This window comes from Gopherus evgoodei, chromosome 22 (genome assembly GCF_007399415.2).
Source record: "Gopherus evgoodei ecotype Sinaloan lineage chromosome 22, rGopEvg1_v1.p, whole genome shotgun sequence".
In the NCBI taxonomy this organism is placed as follows: domain Eukaryota; kingdom Metazoa; phylum Chordata; order Testudines; family Testudinidae; genus Gopherus; species Gopherus evgoodei.
This window is the reverse complement of record NC_044343.1, coordinates 10,125,506-10,144,971: the sequence shown is the minus strand read 5'-3', so window position 1 is coordinate 10,144,971 and position 19,466 is coordinate 10,125,506. Positions and strand designations below refer to the sequence as shown.

The 19,466-nt window shown below is 53.3% G+C and overlaps 1 protein-coding gene across 1 annotated transcript in view; it reads right to left on the bottom strand.

The window, feature by feature from the left end:
• Window positions 1–8,457: 8,457 nt before the first annotated feature.
• The window catches only part of LOC115638813, a 28,417-nt gene continuing 17,408 nt past the window's right edge, over window positions 8,458–19,466 (bottom strand). The window contains exons 4-8 of the mRNA XM_030540807.1: window positions 17,832–18,057; window positions 14,596–14,741; window positions 12,952–13,068; window positions 12,191–12,494; window positions 8,458–8,537 (exon numbers count right to left, since the gene is read on the bottom strand). Of these exons, the coding sequence (XP_030396667.1) occupies window positions 8,458–8,537; window positions 12,191–12,494; window positions 12,952–13,068; window positions 14,596–14,741; window positions 17,832–18,057 (873 nt within the window). The remainder of the gene's footprint in view (window positions 8,538–12,190; window positions 12,495–12,951; window positions 13,069–14,595; window positions 14,742–17,831; window positions 18,058–19,466) is intronic.

The following is a 19,466-nucleotide window of genomic DNA, read 5'->3' as shown; positions in this document are numbered from 1 at the left end:
TCAGCCCTCCCTGTTGCCTCCAGTGTTTCTAAGTTAATATCTCACCGTGTCTTCAACAAAATGTGAGTCTGGGAGAGCAGGTGAGGCTAATTGATCCTGAAAATGACTCCCTGTCACTGCATGAGTCACACACATAACATATGTGCACATCAGTGCCCGGAGTAACGTGCCCGCTTCCCTGCCTTTGTTTCTCGAAGGATACGTCAGGGTTCAGTTAGACACGCACAGTTACAGAGTGTTATGGATGGAGGGCTCATTTCCTTCACCAGGGCTTCTTCTAGCAGTTAAAGCAAGGGCCAGGCCTCTTGGATCCTATTCCCATGTCCACCACTTTGCTCTCTGCGTGACCTCTCTGGGCCTCAGTTCCCCCATCTGTGAAATGGATAGAATAGTCCGTATCTGGGTTTTAGGAGGGTTGGGGTGGGGGAATCAGTGAATGTTTGTCAAGTGCAAATTCTTTGTATGAAAGTGCAGAGTATTATCTTTACACAGAGCCTAAGCCTTGCCTCTGCCGTGAGTCACACTCCAATCAGATGGTCAAAATAACCCACATCTGCCCTGCTCCTCTTACAGTGCTATTACAGCCCCGCCCAGACAGGGACCAGGACCCTGTGGTGCTAGGTGCTGTACAAATGCTGAGCAAAAAGAAGGTCCCTGTCGGAAGGAGTTTATAATCTATAGGCTGTGGCTCTTAAGGGTCATTCCTTAAGGGCTTGGAGAAAGGAGATTATTGGGGAACTGGATCCTGCTGGCATGGATATTGCTGTGGCTGGGGAGGAGCAAAGCTGTTTATGTTGCACTAAGTTGAAAAATAAATGAACCCCAAACCATATCCTGGGGTTCCTAGGACAGTGAGTTTGGGGCTGTCCATCCAGTCCCACAAAACCCTGTACAGTACAGCACAAATGGCTACTGCCCGTCAGGTGAGCCTCACTCGAGACGAACAGCAGGGAGTAGACCAGGATGGCAAGCATGTGAGGAGCAGGGAGTGCTCATATAGGCAGCTTCATCTCAGCGGGGGGAGCTCCCACCTGCGCTGAGCACAGTGATGGCTCAGATGGATCATCGAACCAGGCAGGGAAGTAGCAGCCAGGAGCAGCCAGTGCCTGACAAGCCTGTTTCCCCGAGTGCCCTGGATCTCTCACACCTCCCGCAGCAGTGGCACGGTGCCTGCTCTCTGCTGGCGTGCACTATGCCTGGTGCTCACTCCTGGACAGCCCCGTCCATGCCCATCGGTGAGACCGAGCCCAGCAGATACCGATGGCCGAGCTTAACCCATGACGCTGGGCGAGGTGGTGATGCTGCAGGGAGCTGACACCCCGGCTGTGTGGAGTGGGGGGGTCCAGGACCCAGTGAGCAGGTTTGGTGGGCTTGGGTCTGGGCCTCTCCTTGCGGAGATCATGGCTCAAATCCTGCTGGGCACAAGTGATAATGGGTTGGTAGTGTCATCCTGGAGCCCATCTGTGCTCATCAGAAACCCAACTGCTCTCTGTTTGGCAGGGTTGGTCATAAGTGGGAGGAGGCAAATTAGGACTGAGGGGGCATCAATGGGGTTGGCTGAGAAGGACGTGGGTTAGAGCTGACCTTACCCAGGCAGGCCTGGCTGGCTGTCATTATCAGGAGGGTCCATACTGCACAAGACCAAGCAGCAGGGGTGGTCCAGAGCCCGGCAGCGCATGGAGCACACAGGGACCAGAGTGAAAGAGGTTTGCGAAGAGACAGCTGGTGGCTCAGGCGAGTCTGGGCTTCCGGACAATGGTGCTTATTGGCCCGATGGGGGCCCAGTTATCAGCGATTCTCCTCCCCACAGAGCCCAGTTGGCACATCCGTTTCACTGCCCTAGTTAGGCTCTGGACCAAGGCCATGGAGGCAGCAGGGGCCGGGGCTGTTAATGAAGGGCCTTCTCTGGGGGGCACCGGCAGCGAGCACTGTCCCCTGGCCCCATTTCCCTGCGTTTCTAGGATATGAGCCATGGGACTGCGACGTGTGTTGCTGGCGCTGCACGTGCTCCCAATGACAGGCCCAAGGTAACCCGCCAGCCGCTCTTAATTGGATTTGCTGACACTAATTGCTATCATTTTTGCCTCAATTAAGCCACTTGTTTCCCATTTAGATTCCTCTCCACGGCACTAACTAGGAGCCATTAGTGGGCTTGTGGGCCCCCGACAGCACAGTCTCCTCACAGCGTCCTGCTGGGGGACCTGACCACCCCACAAGAGACCACAGCCCCCCATCTCTTCCCCTTCTCAGACTCCCCTCATTCCTCTTCATCCTCCCCCACCCCACTGACCTCCCCAGTGTTCACCATTCACGGGGGGCGCACCTTGTCTCCTGCAAGGGGAGGAGAGCCCTCTGTCTGCACTGCCCCACTCCCAGACAAATGGCCCTGGGGGGTTGGTGGGGACGGGGGCCATCTCTCAAGAAGAGGGCTATGGAGGTGACAAAGGCAGCATCTCCTGAGCAGATGGCCTGGCAGACCCCCCGTCCCAGCTCGAAGAGGGGGCTTGACAAGGTCAGATGGCCACCAGAGGTGCCCTTGGAGCAGCTCCTCCCCAGGGTGGGCCCACCAGGAATTCAAAGCTCCACCAGCCCATAGCAGAGGGCTCTGTGCCCCCCCTACTCCACCCACAGGTAGGCTGGGCTGGCTGTGGGGCTGCAGCCTGTGTGTTTTCCAGCTTTAGGAACAGGGGATCGTGTCTGGCCTGATGCCGAGCTTTGGGAGCCCAACAGGCTTGGATAGAGACGTTAAGTTTCCAAGCTCCCAGTGTTGTTGGAGATGGTCCCCCCATCAAATTCCACAAGGTACCAGGAGTCTGAACCCCTAGACTCAGGCATGGTAAACCAGGTTGTAAACACAGGGAGCAGAGCTTTCCAGGGCATGGGGTTGCGCAGGGACCAGAACCCTGAGAGGCAGGGAAACGAAATGGGTTTGAGATCTGGGCAGAGGTTCAGGCCCGCCTTTATGCAGCTGGATGGCTCCCATAACAAAATGTGCTGAGCAGCGCAGAAGCGACTCAGCTATTCCCTGTGGTGGTTAGAAGGGCCCAGAGATCTCAGATGCATATGTGACCTGCTCCAGAGACTGGGCTTTGCATCCCCAAGCAGGCAGGCTCTGTGCCTGGCCAGCGGAGGGGAAGCACTCCAGTCTGGAGGGAGATGGAGTGAAGGACTCCAGGGTTTTGCCCGTTCTGCTCTGCATAAGCCAAGTCACCCCACTCCTGCAATGCCTGGCTGTCAGTGCCTGGGTATAGACAGCTGCCTCCGGTCCATTCCTGCAGTAACACTGACCCCTGCTGGCTCCCAGGAGGACAGCAAAGCCACAGAGCAAACACCCTTGCTCTGCCCCCCTGCATGTCCATATGGCAGCTGCGGGGGGCTGGAAGGAGCCGAAAGGGCCTGGGGAGGCCGGGACAGTGGAGACTGAGTGTGTCTCTGGCAGCATCTGTGCAGTGTTTGTCTGCTTGCTGGGCTGCATGTATCCATGACAGCAGGCCGGGGTCGGTCCGGGTCTTCAGGGAGGCGAGGGGAAGCCTTTGCGATGCCATGGGAGAACCAGGCCCCACATGTGACCCCAGATCTCCCCTGCAGCTCCGAGGCGCTCCCTTCCCATTAGTCCCTGGGCTCGTTGACACAGCTGCCCTTCAGGGCTTCCCTTGGCCTAGACCTGCTGAAATCAATCATAGAATATCAGGGGTGGAAGGGACCTCAGGAGGGCTCTAGGGGCTGTATTTCCATCTGGAGAGAGCCTGCTGGGGGGAGGGTTCTGCCCTGGTTTCTAGCCTCCACACCTGGGGTTCCTGGAAGTGGGGGGAAGCGTTGTGTAAGCTGAGCCTAAAGCTTGCGTCACCTCCCTTCGCCCCCTCTGGTGCCACATCCAGCTCCTGTCTCACTGCTGGGTTCACCTGACCCCGCTGAGTCCGCTGCAGTCCATCCCTGCACCGTGGCACTACGACATGGCCAACCAGGGTTGGAAGAGACCTCAGAAGGGCATCAAGTCTAACCCCCTGCTCAAAGCAGGACCAATCCCCAACTAAATCAAGCCGGGCCTGAAAAACCTCTAAGGAAGGAGATTCCACCATCTCCCTAGATAACCCATTCCAGTGCTTCACCACCCTCCTAGTGAAATAGTGTTTCCTACTATCCAACCTAGACCTCCCCCACTGCAACTTGAGACCATTGCTCCTTGTTCTGTCATCTGCCACCACTGAGAACAGCCGAGCTCCATCGTCCCTGGACCCCACCCCCCCTTTCAGGTAGTTGAAGGCTGCTTTCAAATCCCCCCCTCACTCTTCTCTTCTGCAGACTAAATAACCCCAGTTACCAGGCCAGTTCCAAAACAGGACACCAAAAGGACAGCTTGACCCAAGCCTGCAGCGGCTCTACCAGGCCTGTCTGACTCATTACCTCCACAGGGGTCACCCCGAGGCCTGGGGGAGCTTCAAGGGAAGAGCTTGGGGAGACTCAGGTTCAATTCCATGTTCTGCCACGGATTCCCTGTGACACCATGGGCAAGTCACTTGGTCTTGGTGCCTCAGTTCCCATCTGTACCCTGGGGTAACAGCACTGTCCTGGCACAACGGAAGGAATACACCCAAATGTGTGAGGGGCTCTGAGACTTCAATGAGGAGGGCCTGTAAGGCCTTGCCTACCTTACGGGGGGCTAAGGCACCATAGACTCTGCCTACAGGGTTGTCCAGTGCTGTAGGAACACTACCTCCCTGAGCGACGGCCCATCGCTTTAGCTGCGTCTGCACCAGGGGTTAGGTTGGCATAGTGCAGTGAATTTCCCTCTCCTGAGGGCCGGAGCTATGGCAACCTGAATTTTACATGGTGTCCGGGGCTACAGCAGTTGGAGGCAGTGCCTCTGCCACTTGATTTAATAGAAGGGTTGAGTATTAAACAAATGCCAAGTAATTATGAAATCCTCGTGAGCTGGGCTACTCAACCCTCCCACCAACAGCCTTTTAAGGATGCGTTTGTATCACTGATGTCTGGGCTTTATCTTATTACACTGTTCAGTGTGCATGGAGGGCAGCTAATTCACGGCCTGGCTGGCCACCTGGCCGCAGGGAGCAACGTGCAGCTGCCTCCTGCCTCGGCAGAGCCAGCTGGCAGCCACAGTAGCAGTGCACACGAGCCTGGTGCCTGTGGGAGGGAGGGATTGGGGAGCTTGGGACTGGCAACAGGATAAAAAGCCTTTTGCTGCCACCCCCAGCTCTAAATCTAGGGCAGGGCTGTAGTGACGGGCAGCTGAGGAGAAGCCAGGGTGATGCAAGGCAGGGGCTGTCAGACTATGTCCCAGACCTACTGCTGCCAGGAGAGAGGAAGGATTGAGTGGGCCTGACTGACCCTCTCCCTTCACTCCAGCGTAACAGCCCTCAGCTCGTACAGGGTATGGCTACACTACAGGCGGAAGGTGTGAACCCCTGTAGACTCCACAGGGGGCTAGCTGCTCCAACGACGTAGCTGTCAGAGACTGAGGCACCGACACGGGCTGGCTGGCTTCACATGCCGTTCTCGCTTCTGCGGCTTCGTTCTTTTAGCGCGCAAGCTCGATCAGCGCCAGCGTGGGTATGGCTCTGCCAGCTGGACTGTATGCTTCCAAGTGTAGCGCACCCACAGAGGCTCAGAAAGCACAAGTGACTTGCCCAAGGTCACACAAGAAGCAGTAGCAGAGCTGAACCCAGAGTGCCTGCCTACTATCCCAGTGCCCTGGCACTGCACCATGGGGCCCATTCTTCCCTCTCTCTCCAGGCCATGCCCGAGCACATTGGCGGGGGCCCTTGACTGAGATCACTGACTCTTTCCACTTAGGGTCCATCTATGCTGGAACCACAGGTGTAGTTTCCAGCTCAGGAGACATTCCTGTGCTAGTCTGATTGGGTAAGTGCACTAAAAATAGAAACGCAGCTGCACTGTGACCAGAGGAAGGCACCAGTTGCCCCCGCACGCACCCAGGCTCTCAGATAGGTGTGTACATGCTACAGCTAACCCCTCCGCCAGCTCACATTGCTGTAGCACTAGCTCAAGAAGAGTCTAGACCTCCTGACCAACCCATCAGAGGGGAGCAATTTTCATTTCCTACCTGCTTTGGTTGGGTTCAAGGATGATTACTTCAAGGTGAAATGGCTTCCCATCCAATTATCGCTCCCCCAAGCCCCTTCCTTTCCTGCCTCTGCACAGTGATCTCAGAGTTGGTCTGATCTCCATTCACCAGGGTTTGCTAAAACTCAAGGAGCCTTTGGCTCACTTCCCACTAGCAGACATGCTCACAGAGTAAATTTGCAGGTGATCCTTAAGATCCGAAATGCAGTGGGTCTCCTCTCCTCTCCCCTCCCATCCCCCCCAGTTAAATTTTAAATAATGATCATGCAGCCTGGAGCATGAATGATGGACAATGTTTCATCTTTGCTAACATTAGATTTTGAGCTAAAGCCCAGGAACAAGAATGAAAATCATGCATAGAGTTCAAAAAGCTCTCGCAGCGCCATGGAGTGCTACTGCAGATTTTATTAAGCCCTGGGTTAGAAAAACTGGCTGCAGCGAACAGGAGAGCCATCAAATGCAAAACAAAGAGCACCTGAATTAATGCAGAGCACAATATAATATCCACGAGCTGCAACATCAGATCCTTCATCCACGAAAAAAAAAAATTATTCAGAGGTAATCAAATCATTGCTATTGTGCACACAGATAATGCTGTCTAAGAGGCATATTTACATTTAAAGAGATGCTGCCCAGGGGAGGAATGTTTAACAAATTCATAAGGACATAGATTCCATGGTTATTGACTGTTATAAATTCTGTGCACCCACAGCATGCAGAATCCTAAATGGGGAAAGGCCTCAACTGCCTTTAAGCCAAACACAACCAGGGGTGGCTCCAGACACCAGTATGCCAAGCATGTGCTTGGGGCAGCAAGCCTCAGCGGCGACCAGCAGAGCGCCCCCTAGGGCTGCAGGCACGCTGCCTTCGGTGGCATGCCTGCGGAGGGTCCGCTGGTCCTGTGGCTTCAGCAGACTTCCCGCAGGCTGCCGCCGAATTCGCGGGACCGGGAACCTCCCTCAGGCAAGCCATGCCTGGGGCGGCAAAATGCCTAAAGCCGCCCCTGCACACAACCCTTACATCCCCTACTAAGAGGGGAAAGCAGTTTTCGGTGCAACGGGGTTTATATATGTAACAGGCTGCATCCCCTAGGTGGCAGGATAGCTCTTTGACATGTTAGCACTGGTAACCTTTCATCCTCAGGGGACAGTGCTGCAAATATTTTTTACTCAGTTTAACAACATACGCTACTGCTCTCTTCAAAAGCAGACCCATATTTTGCAACCAGCCCCTGCTCTTTGTAATGGGACAGGCTTGAATACCTGCCTCTAAACCCCTCCGGCCTTTGGAGTCCTGGAACCCAGCTCCAGGCATTGTAGTTTAATCCAAGCTCTCATCTTGACTGCCTAGGGACATGGCGCAAGAGAGTATCCCAGCTAGCCTGCCTTTAATTTGGTATTTAAAAGAGCCCAGAAACTTCTGATAGGGGATGGATGGAAGTCACAACAACAGCTACACCCTAGGGCCCTGTGAGTCACCCAGGAAAAAAACGAGTTACTCCCCCTTGCATGCAGCTACTGCTGTGCACTGCATATCAGGCCTGCACTTGGTTCTGATTCCAGGCTGCCTCTCTAAAGCATTCAAGAAGATCCTTCCTAGTTGCCGAGTGCAAGGCCAATTATCTAGCCTCCCTTCTGCATGGCTGAAGTTAATGCCAGAGACTTGCCACTGATGTTGCCCAGGGGATTCACCATTCAAGGCTGGACCAGGAAAGCATGCTGTCCAAGTAGAATGCTGTCCCAGCATCAGAAATGGGGCAGGTATTCACTAATCACCCCTCCAGCAATTGGTACTTTCTAAAAAGTTTTTTTTTTTTGTAAAAAAATCAAGGGAAGTTATTCTCAGAACAGGTTTCTAGTTGGCCAGACTACTGTGGCTGTAATCTCAATCCTTTCCAGGATCAGTTTAGCCTCACAGTAAGAGCTGCCGTAAGCATACTGTTCCCTGACATGATCTTTGCCAGATGAAGGAGCCTTTTTAATTAGAAAGATGAGTAGCACTGTATTCTGGCTTCACCCAGAGCACATCCTAGTGGATTAGACACAGAATGGAGAGCTTGGGGCTCTTACATTCTAATCTCAGCTCCCGCACCAACCTTACAGATGTCAAACCACTTCACCTCTGTGCCTGGTACCCATCTGTAAAATGGAGACAGCAACGCTCCCTGGTTAGCCCATGTTCCCAGAGCTCTGAGTGCATGCAAGCCCCAGGGACATGCTAAGAACAATTCTAAGCCAGCTTCTGCAATGTTTAGCTCTGGGTTTGCATAAAGGAGGGGCTTGATTTTGAACACTTTGCTTACCAGGAATTGTTACAGGCTGGTCAGCTGAAGGTGTGGGATATACTTTCCCTTTAACCTGGGTGCGGAGAGGGCCCAGGAGAGATCGTCTCCACCCTTTGGTCAAGGGAGGGGCTCCTGGAGGTGGCACCCACTGGAAAAGCAATTCAGGCTGAAGTTAGACATCTCACATTAATTTTGTTAAATTAACATGGTCTATTCCTCTTAGACACCTGCATTTCCACCCCAGCTGCTCTTACTCCAAGCCTGACAGAAACCCCATGGTATTTGTACAGCACAGGTAGGTGTGCAGAGATCACGGCCTTCTCCAGGGCAATGGCTTCTGTAAGGAATAAGCTTAGTACTGGGCAGGAGAACAAAGGTCTCCAGCTATCTTAAAACCCAACAGCCTAAGTCAGTTCTTTAAGATTTAGGCCTGGTCTACACGTCACCAACAGAGCCATGCTGGTAAAGAGAATTGCCCCCAAACTGAAATAGCTACTCCAAGGAGAAAGTCCTAGTGCGGAAAAATATTGGCAGAAAACGGGGCTTGTAGCAGAATAGCTTCTGGCTGTTTGGGGACCCAGCGGAGGTTTTATACCCATATCACTGCAGCCACACAAGAGGGTTTTGCCAGTGTAACTAAACCAGCCACACCCACCTACGGTTAAGTTGAGCACGTGTGACAGACTCTGAGCTCGCACTGCTGCTGCTCACAGGCCAGAGAATTTCACTAAGACAGTCCCCTATCAAGCCCACTTTGTTCAGTTGAACCAGAGCGTCTTTTCTAGACTCTGGAGGGCACCTCTTAGTCTGCTCTTTGATAAATGCAATAGGTTAGGCACATTAAGTGTCCCACTGTAAGGCTGGTTTTCTAGACCGTTAATTTCAGGACCATTAATTTCAGGACCCTCACCATGTTTGGAGCTCCGCTGGATACAGTGTCCCAGCACTGGCCTTGCCACTGCTTCTGGGACAGATCCCCAATTCATCATTGTTCTGCAGCACCTTTGAAGTAGCCATGCTGGTGCAGAGCAGCCCCAGAGAAGGTACAAGATCCTTTCCATCTGCCAAACTGCCCCTTGTGCTGGACACAGAGATGAACTGGGATAGTCAGAGGACAGCGTTGTCATTCTCCTGCCAAACAGTGGACTGGGACCCATCCTGGAGGAGGTGGGGTTGGTGCAGTAGTTTAATGTGCTGCCATCTAGATATCTGCAGAGAGCCCAGCTTTGTACCCCAAAACCAAACTACAGTAGTGACACCCCCCGACAGTTACTTTGTTTCCCAGTTACTGAGCTAGCCAAGCTCTGGGGCAGAGAAGAGCCAAACTGCTTTTGAAGTCACGTGGAAAAAAGAAAAAAAAGGGTTTATTATCACAGATTCCAAAATATTAACATCGCATTTTATAAGACAGTTTAATCCACATTCACAGGGCAAAGCTGGCTAAGGGAGAACCAGGCATTTCAAAGCCACAACAGCCACTTTGGAAAAATAGAAACTTGGTCCAGGAGTCCAGGGGCCCCATTTATCCTAGGAGGCAAGGGGAAAGAACAGTTATTCCAGTTCATGCACTGGCCGAGATCAGCAACAGAGATGGTGCTGCCCAGTGTGGTAAGAGCTTTACATAGTCATGGCCTGATTTTCAGAGGATGCCAAGCACCAGCAAACCCCACCTACGTCACTGGGAGCACTCTGCACCTCTGGAAGCTTGAGGCCAATACTTCATCCAACACCAACACTGTAGGTTGCAACTTTGGGGATAGCTAGGTCTGCCAAGAGGGAGCAGTTGGGGAAGTTAAGTGACCTCACAGGAGGTCCTGATTCTCACGAATACCCTAGACAGAAGAGCTCCAATCAGGTGAGCCAAAGTTTTAGAGCCCCGGTCAAATTCAGACCGAGTGAGTTGCAGTCAGTTGCTGATGGGAACAAGAGGTGGTAGTGAGCCCAGGGTTGGTGTTTTGTAATCCTTTAAGCCAGGCATCTCCAAACTTTGGTGCATGGATCATTCTTCAAGTGCTGCTCGGAAGCCTGCCTTCCAATTTGTGACTAGGCTGCCTCTTTCCACTGGTGAAGGAATAGCAACTTTAGCATCTACAGGCAGAGCATCCAACATATTTAGCGGTGTTAACACAGTTTAGCAGGTGGAAATGGAGGGCTAGGACCATGTGACCAGCCAGCTGGCCCACCCACCTACCAGTGGTCTGCAGGACACTGGTGGTCAATGGATCATTTGGGAACTAGGGCTTTAAACAGGTTGGACACAGTCATATCTAATTTACCAGTCACTAGTGCTTTCAAGAGGTGGTCAAAAAAGCAAAGAAGATGTTAGGAATCATTAAAAAGGGGATAGAGAATAATATGGAAAATATATTGCCCTTATATAAATTCATGGTACGCCCACATCGCGAATACTGAGTACAGATGTGGTCGCCACATCTTGAATACTGAGTACAGATGTGGTCGCCACATCTCAAAAATGATATACTGGCATTAGAAAAGGTTCAGAGAAGGGCAACTAAAATGATTAGGGGTTTGGAGAGGGTCCCATATGAGGAGAGATTAAAGAGGCTAGGACTTTTCAGCTTGGAAAAGAGGGGATATGATAGAGGTCTATACAATCTGAGTGATGTGGAGAAAGTAGATAAGGAAAAGTTATGTACTTATTCCCATAATACAAGAACTAGGTCACCAAATGAAATTAATAGGCAGCAGGTTTAAAAACAAACAAAAGGAAGTTCTTCTTCACACAATGCACAGTCAGCTTGTGGAACTCCTTGCCTGAGGAGGTTGTGAAGGCTGGGACTATAACAGTGTTTCAAAGGGAACTGGATACATTCATGGAGGTTCAGTCCATTAATGGCTATTAGCCAGGATGGGTAAGGAATGGTGTCCCTAGCCTGTTTGTGAGAGGGTGGAGATGGATGGCAGGAGAGAGATCACTTGATCATTACCTGTTAGGTTCACTCCCTCTGGGGCACCTGGCATTGGCCACTGTCGGTAGACAGGATACTGGGCTAGATGAACCTTTGGTCTGACCCAGTACGGCCATTCTTATGTTCAAGAGAAATTAATATGCAGTGCTGGAAGTCAGTCCAGTGTGTGGGAATAAGCTATGTTAGTGGGCACTCGGAAAGTGCACAGCCACTCAAAATCCTCTTCAAGAGGGAGGTGAGGTGCATAGGTTAGGGGCCTGTCATCTGAGCATCTCCTGCACTGGCCTCCACTGGGATGGAAGGCTTGAGTGTCTAAGGATTATCCCCAGGGGGAAAGTCATGAAAGCAAAAAGGTTGATGGGAATTGGCCACAGTCCGAGTGACTATGGCAGAACTGGGGCTTGGAGCTAGGAGTCCTGACTCCGGTCCCTGCATGACCACGGAGCACAGTTCTGTATGGCTTTCCTCTCTCACCTGATGCCCAAGTAGGCCTACGCCATCTCCTCTGGCCACTGGAGACTGGGGCCGGATTCTCCATTGCCCTGCACTCACCTGAGTGGATCAGAGGAGTCAGGCTCTTGACCTTCCCTGAGTAGAACCACCCCACTAGCTTGAGGCATTGCCAGCAGCTGTTCAGCAGCTGGGAGTTTAGGACCTGGAAAAGGAGGTATCTGAGGGCCCCCCCCCACTCCAATCACACTCCTCCCTTCCCCTGCTGCCCTGCGAAGGCAGAACATCCTATCAGGCTCACAGTTCTGGAAAACATGCTCTCAACATGCAGTTTCAGTAGCCCTCTCGCCCCTGTGCACACAGACCTATCCCCCCTTGCCCCAGGAGAAAGCACCTGTGTGCAGGGGAGAGACATCCTCACCCATCACTTCAACCCAGTCACCGCCGTCGGTCGCTGCAGCCTGCTGCTCCTGCATGTCCCCACCGCCGTCGGTCGCTGCAGCCTGCTGCTCCAGGGCATCCCCACCGCTGTCGGTCGCTGCAGCCTGCTGCTCCAGGGCATCCCCACCGCCGTCGGTCGCTGCAGCCTGCTGCTCCAGGGCATCCCCACCGCTGTCGGTCGCTGCAGCCTGCTGCTCCAGGGCATCCCCACCGCCGTCGGTCGCTGCAGCCTGCTGCTCCAGGGTATTGCTGCTTGCTGCAGCCAGCATGTTCTCGCCAGACTCCTGCAGAGTCAAGGGCACACAGTTGGGCAGTTCAGAGTGGAGCAGGCACCAAGAACTGGGCAGTTACATCAACACTGAGGTTTGCACCTGGGGCTCAGGAGAGTCAGACTAAACCCACCCTAAAGCTTTGTGGTTAGAAGGGAAATTATGCCTCCTCTGCACCTGTTGTAACAGATACACCAGCAGCCAGAACAGATCCAGAGAACTGGCTCATTTCAGCGACTACTGGCCCCATAAATCCACATCTTGCTCCGTTTACTCTGGTGAACTGGTAATCAGGTTTAGGAGGATCCATGCTTTGGTCCAGTGCCATCATTATGCTCTCACACAGCTCAGCATAATTCAAAGCTGCAGCCCAGTTGCCTGTTAATCACACGGACACTTGCAGAGTCCCTACACAAGGGGCCTTGCTTGCCCTTTTGCGTGATCCTATGGCTCTCGAGAGGGGCTCACTTACCTGCAGACTCGGTGATTCCTTCAGCACCAGGACCCCGTCTTTCTCTTCAAACTCCAGGTCGGTCTCTGTGTCGTTCTGGGACCTGTATTCTTCGCTGTCCGTCTCCGATCGTGTTGGCTGCAAGAGGGAAGGAGGCCCGTGCTGGTGAGGACACAAGCTTTGTGCCAAACTACATCCAGGGAGATAAGCAGCAGCAAGCCCTAGAGCAGAGGACAACGCTCCAGCAGGAGCCCATTGCTCTCCCCATAGATGCAGCAAAGGGGACAGGCTCCCTTTAAAGGGGGATGAGGACTGGGGAAGGGTGCAAAGGCAAAGGGCAGTTAGGCACTCAAGTTCCTTTGGCTTTCGGTGGGTGCTGACTAATTGCCCTTTGTGCTTCCCGAGTCTGTCCTTCCCCAGCCCCTTTGGTGAACCAGAGGGTGACAACATCAGGAAGGGTTTGGGGGAGGGGGGAATCTGCCACTTCAATGATCTGTCCAGCTACAACTCAGCACATATTCATCTACTGGGCAAGAGGCTTTATGAACAGCCTCCTGTCTGTCTGCCAGGCACTTCCCGGACACTCAAGGCAGACAGTTCCTGTTTGGAGAAACTCATCGTCCAATAGGTCTATTGGGAGCCAGCATCCTAGTATAGGCTCACATGGGCCAGTGCCACCTGTATGCTAGCCATCGTGGCCTGTAGCCAAATGCAGACATGTTGTGCAGATCACACCGGCGAGGGGAAGTTAGAGCTCCTCCATGCAATGCAGAGCAAGCACTAGTCTCAGCACTTCTTGTTAGGACACAAATAGGACATGTGTTACCAGATGCATCTGCCAGGGGAGGAGCAGACAACCTCTGTATACCAAAGGCCCTTTAAATACAACAAAGTTTCCTGGGAAACTAACACACCCCAAAGAGATGATCAAAACCATTGCACAAGATTCACATTGAAGTTTTCTGGGTAACTCTTCAAAAAGCTTTCAAAACCCCCTTATTCTGAAGTATAGTGAGATACAGTTTTTCCATTTTTGACTCATTTTAGCATGAAAAGTAGGACACCAAAGCTCATTTACTTGGAAGGCCGAGAACTACCCATACTATCTATAAAACTGGTAATGTGCACATGGTTGACGTGGGTTTGACCGCAGTCCATATGCGGCACTCGTCAGGCCGGTCCTGCTGACCCATTTCCCCACTCTGGAAGGAAAGCTGGCAATTAGTGAGCCATCATGTCTTGTTCTGGAGCAGGCAGCTGGGTCTGAAGTGCCAATCAGTAAAAAAAATGTCAAATGGCTTTTGTAAAATCCAGGCGTTTCAGTTTCAAAAAACCTCTCAGTAAAAACTGAAAACAAAAGCCTGATATCTACTGAATCCAGCCCATGCACTGTCCATGGCTCAGCAAGGGATGCAGCTGTCAGACCTGCCAGGCCCCAGTCTGGTGGCTCATTGCATAAGCCACCTCCTGCTGTCTGGAGGCCTCGCATGCTTTGCAGCAGTCCACTTGCCCCCAGCAGCGAGCACGCAGAGGAGATCTCAGTGCTCGGAAAAGGATGTAGCATCCCGGGCACAAACAGCCGTATTAACGCGCTGGAGCTACGCCACAGTTCTGCGTAACACAGCATGCAGGGACTAGCTCTGCCAAACAGCCAGTGCGTCATACCTCATAGGTAGAGTCTTCGGCCTCATCCTCTTCCGGTAGCTCTTGCTGCAAGATCTCCACCCAGGACTGCTGCTCCTCCAGAGCAACATCATCTTGTTTCCTTTTGCTCCCTTTGCCCGAGGGCTTGACGGGACTTTTTTGGATCTCTGCAAGAACAGCACATGGAGGCAAGGGTCACCACTGCCCAAGTCTGCCCTCCCAAAGGGCAGGCACGGACCCCAGATGCTCCAGAGCAGGGATGGCCTAGCGGGTTTGCCATGTGACTAACCGGCCAGCCGTATCCAGATAGCTTCACCCCAGTGATGGTTAGACCTCAAGGTGCTGGGTCCTGGCTACAAGGCTGAGAGAGAGCTCAGGCCTGTCTTGGCTCAGTGTTGGACTGGCAGCTAGTCTCCCTCCTGCCCTGGCCCCTGCTTTTCGGGAAGCCTTGGTTGGTACCCTTCCCCCTTAACCAGAGGTGTAACCCAACTCCTTTGCTGGCTTTGGGAGACCAGACAGAGCCAGGAGCGGTCAGTCTCCATGAGGATGGAGCCGTGCAGCAAAGCTCTTCCCAGTAGGGGAAAAGGTTGCAAGAGACGTGCTCCTGGGAAATCTGGAGCAGAGACTTGCCAAACCAGGCTTCATCTCATCCAGCATCCTATCGAGCAGCAGCCTGTACCAGCTGCTCCACGGGGAAGTGCCAGACACCCACTTCTGGGCTGTTCTAGAACCACCTGCTTGAGCATCAGAGCATCCTCCTCCTGGGCGAGGCAGCCAGAGATTGGATTCCCTCCTGAAGCACGACGGTTTAGAGCCGACATGATGGCTAATGAAATTCATTAGACTCTAGAGCTATTGCCATAAGATCATTGAGGCCAAGGCATTCCACAGGCTAGTTACGCCTAATGTTAAAAAGGGTAGTTTTGTTTACCAGTTTTAAAGCGTTGCCTCCTAATTGCATCAAAGGGTCCCTTGTTTTTGGTTACGAGGCAGGTAAATAGAAGCACAAGACTGACCTTGCTTGCACTCCTTTTTGCATCTATAGCTGGCCTTCTCTCCAAACCACACAGCCCACATCTTTTCCCTCATGCAGAAGCCTTTCCAGGCTTCTGATCATGGGTTACTCATCTCCGAAGCCCCTCTAGTTCTGCTCCGAGACAGGGGGACCGAGGACAAAGCATGTCAGGAGTACAGGCACGGATTTAGAAAAGGTTTTCAGGGTCTCTCTAGCTCAGGGGTTCTCAACCTGGGGGTCAGGGCCCCTCAAGGGGTCACAAGCTGTCAGCCTCCACCCCAAACCCTGCTTTGCCACCAGCATTTGCAATGATGTTAAATATATAAAGAATTGTTTTAAATTTATAAGCGGGGGGCCGGGGGGAGGGGAAGGTCATACTCAGAGGTTGCTAGGTGAAAGGGGTCACCAGTACAGATGTTTGAGAACCACTGGACTAGCTTATTCCCTGTACAGAATACATTAAGTTGACTTTTTTCCACACCTGCCTCTGCGTATTCAGCAGAGATCTGCAGCGAGCTAGTCACCGACACATCCGGCTCTCCCCCAAGTCATTACAGTTACTTAGGACCCTCTCAGATATGGAAAAAGAATAATCTGACGCATGCATCAGCTGCCATCTGTCAGTGCCAGCTCCCCCCACCCACCGCCCCTGTGCTATTCGCTCCCCTGGCTGAGTTAGGTTCCCTCTGTCTTCTCCAGACTAATGCAGATTTTTATCCCCCTCACTCCTTACCCTCTTTTCAAGGTCATTAGTGTATTAAAAAGCTCAGCTCAAGGAAAGGGTGCCGATGTTTCTGGAGCTAGAGGTCCATGTTTCAAGCCTTAACTGCATGTACTTTTCACATACAGTGGCAGGAGTCTTGCTCCCATAATTTAAGCACCTTGGGGTTGAGTCCCATCAGCTGGCAGTGGTGTTCCCCTGCAACAGGAACAGCAAAGCTAGACTAACGTCTTCTGGGTGACACTAGCTACATGACTCATGGGCCCAATGCTTCAGCCTTGCCTAAGACATCCAGCTCTGCTCCCCTGCCGCAAGACCCAGGGCCGACGCTTCCATTTAGGCGACCTAGGTGGTCGCCTAGGGCGCCAGGATTTGGAGGGGTGGCATTTTGCCGCTCTCAGAGGCAATTCGGCGGCGGGGGTCCTTCCGTGCTCTGGGTCTTCGGTGGCAAATCTGCTGCGGGTCCTTCACCCGCTCCGGGACCCGCCGCTGAAGTGCCCCCAAGACCGGGAGCGTGGAAGGACCCTCCCCACCTAGGGCACCAAAAACCCTGGTGCCGCTCCTGGCGAGACCCTCCTGCAAGAGGAAGGGTGACCATCAGAGTCTCCTAGCTACTGAGTGGTGAGCTGTCGCTTTTGCCAACAAGCAGCAGGGCTATGGACGTAGGTCCTGGTGCCAGCCAGGGGAGCCCGTGAAGGTTTTAAGCAAACAGCTACCTCTCCTCTGAGCTCTCAGTTCGCTTAGCTGGACCGTTCCTCCAGCACAGACAGCCCAGAGGAAGCAGTGGTTATTTGGGAGAAGGTGGACTGGGGCCAGGACACTGATTTAAGGAACTAGCCTTTCACATCTGCAGAGGTCGGTTCAAATCCCACCTTGGAGCAGGAGGGCCAAGTGTCTGGCCTCAGCCTAGCCCCATTTGCACTGTCACCACTATTAAGCCAGCACAGTTGTGTCAGGACCAGACAAGGAGGAAGGGGTGCTGCAGGGCACCGGGAAGGGAAGCTGGCAGAACCGTGCTAAGATGATCGGCAGCTCCCAGCCACGGGGGCTGGACCAGCTCAGCTGAGTTGTATAGTTTAATCACCAAGGATTCCTTCAGCTATTACAGCAGAGATCATTGCTGGGAGCCCCTGGCCTGCAGGACTCGTCACAGGTCCCACAGGGTCAATTCAGACAAGGTTCCCACTACAAGCTTGCCAAACACCTCCCCTCCCACTCCAGGTAGGTCAGGGCCAAAGTTATAAAGGGCTGCCTAGTGACTCTGTGTGGGTATTCAACGCAAGACTCCAGCTCTCAGGAAGTCCAGCCCTTTTCAGGTCTCACACTGGGTACCTAAAGTAGAGCGTTTTCCCTGGAGCGTGGGCCATTCCACCTGACGGCGTGTGCCCTAGGAGCAGCGACTCAGCATGCATGCACCCAGGCAGGACGCATGCACCAGGCCTGCTGCACGGCCACCTCGTGCTCAGCAGATCCAGGCCACTCACCCATACACTGCTTCGTTTCGTGTCTGAGCGGTCTTACCCTCAGGGATCCTGCTCTGACCCATGCAGTCTGTCGGCAGGTAGCCGAGGGCATGCTGGAACCTGGCGGGGATGATGGCGAACAGGAAGTGTGCCAGTCTGCCGAGACGCTTCTTGGCGTGCCGCACAGGCCTGTCAAGGGAAGGGGCGCAATCGTCCAGGCTGCCAATGTTCTCCACAGGGACAGACGGGCCGCCCCAGGCCGAGAGTTTGTGGAGGAGCCGGGCCTGAGAACATGAGTTAGACTGTCAGAAAGCGTTCAAATAGCTCCAGTTGTAAAATCCCCCCTCACTGCAGGCTGGGCCTAGTGGTTGCAGGTTCGATTCCTACCACCTTGCCCATTGCTGATCCTTGGGCTTTAACCAGCCAGGCTCACCACCATCCATGTGCCAAGGAGCATCACACAGGGGTGAACGACACTCAGCAAGCCATGGGCAGAGCTGTAATCACACACAGGAGATGCATTTCCCACCCCCGCTAAGGGATTATTGCAAGAAGACACCGAAGAGCTGGTATTAGGAAGTGCTTGGTGCAGACTTCCGGAGCAGCCCAGGTCATTGCTCTGGCAGCACAGCCTCACTGTGTTTCATCCTTTGCAGGGTCACTTTTGCAGGGCACCCTGCCGCGATGAAGGGCTAGTTTCTAGCAGCTGGGGAGAAAGGCAAATGGCTTAGACTCTTCCCTTCTGCCACCTTTGTTATCTCCCCTCCCACCCTCTCTCCAGAGGTCCCTGGGCCCAGGGCTTCATTTGTAACGAGAGAGGAGCTGAGGCTCAAGCAATTTTTTACTTCCATACCTAGCACAGCAAGCCCAGAGGTGCGGGGGCCAGGAACTGTCAAGCCCTGGCACAAATCGCCCAGACAGGGCTTAACTTATAGCCCCAGCCCTCCTCCCAGAAGCCTGACAATAGGAAGGGGTCAATTACTCCCTCCTCTCAGTTCAGTCTGACACTAAATAGCGGCAGAGGGTCCCCAAATGGCTGCAGGAAGGGAAGCAGGGTGGGGAGATACGGAGCATAGTTTCTTGCTCTCCCCGGCCATGCCACCGAACCTTTTCCCCACTCCCCATTTGATCAGATGGGTGTAGGGTGGGGTTTGTAATAACATCGTCCAGGGAGCACACCCTGGGAATGGAGCATGGGCAGGTCAGAGAGACCATGTTACTCAGAGGTGGTAGCTGCCTTTCCCCGGCCCCCTCCAAAGAGTCACCGGTGCACACGCTACTGTTGGAAGTGATAGCAGCTGAGCCTTGGCTAGTGAGTGCCCAAGTGCACGTGGCAGGGAGCTGGCTGCATTACACAGGCACGTTTGTTAACATACCAGATCCTCTGTCTCATAGCTAGCACATGCTATCCTGAGCAGGACCATGGCTGGGGCCTGAACTTGGCAGCTGTGCCAGGGTAAGTGCTCAGTGGGGGGGGTCTGAATGGAAAACTGCCAGGGGAAAGGTGGGTGTGTGCTCCCAGCCCTGATCCACCCCAGGGAGCAAGCCGTGCCAGGCCACCTATCCAGCAGATGCCACAGTAACAGATAGTGGCCATACAGCAGGAGGGCACATCACCATCCACCGCCCAGCTGGGCAAGACAGTCATTAAAGCAAGCCCTTAAAGTCTCAGCAGGGTAGGGACTGGAGCACA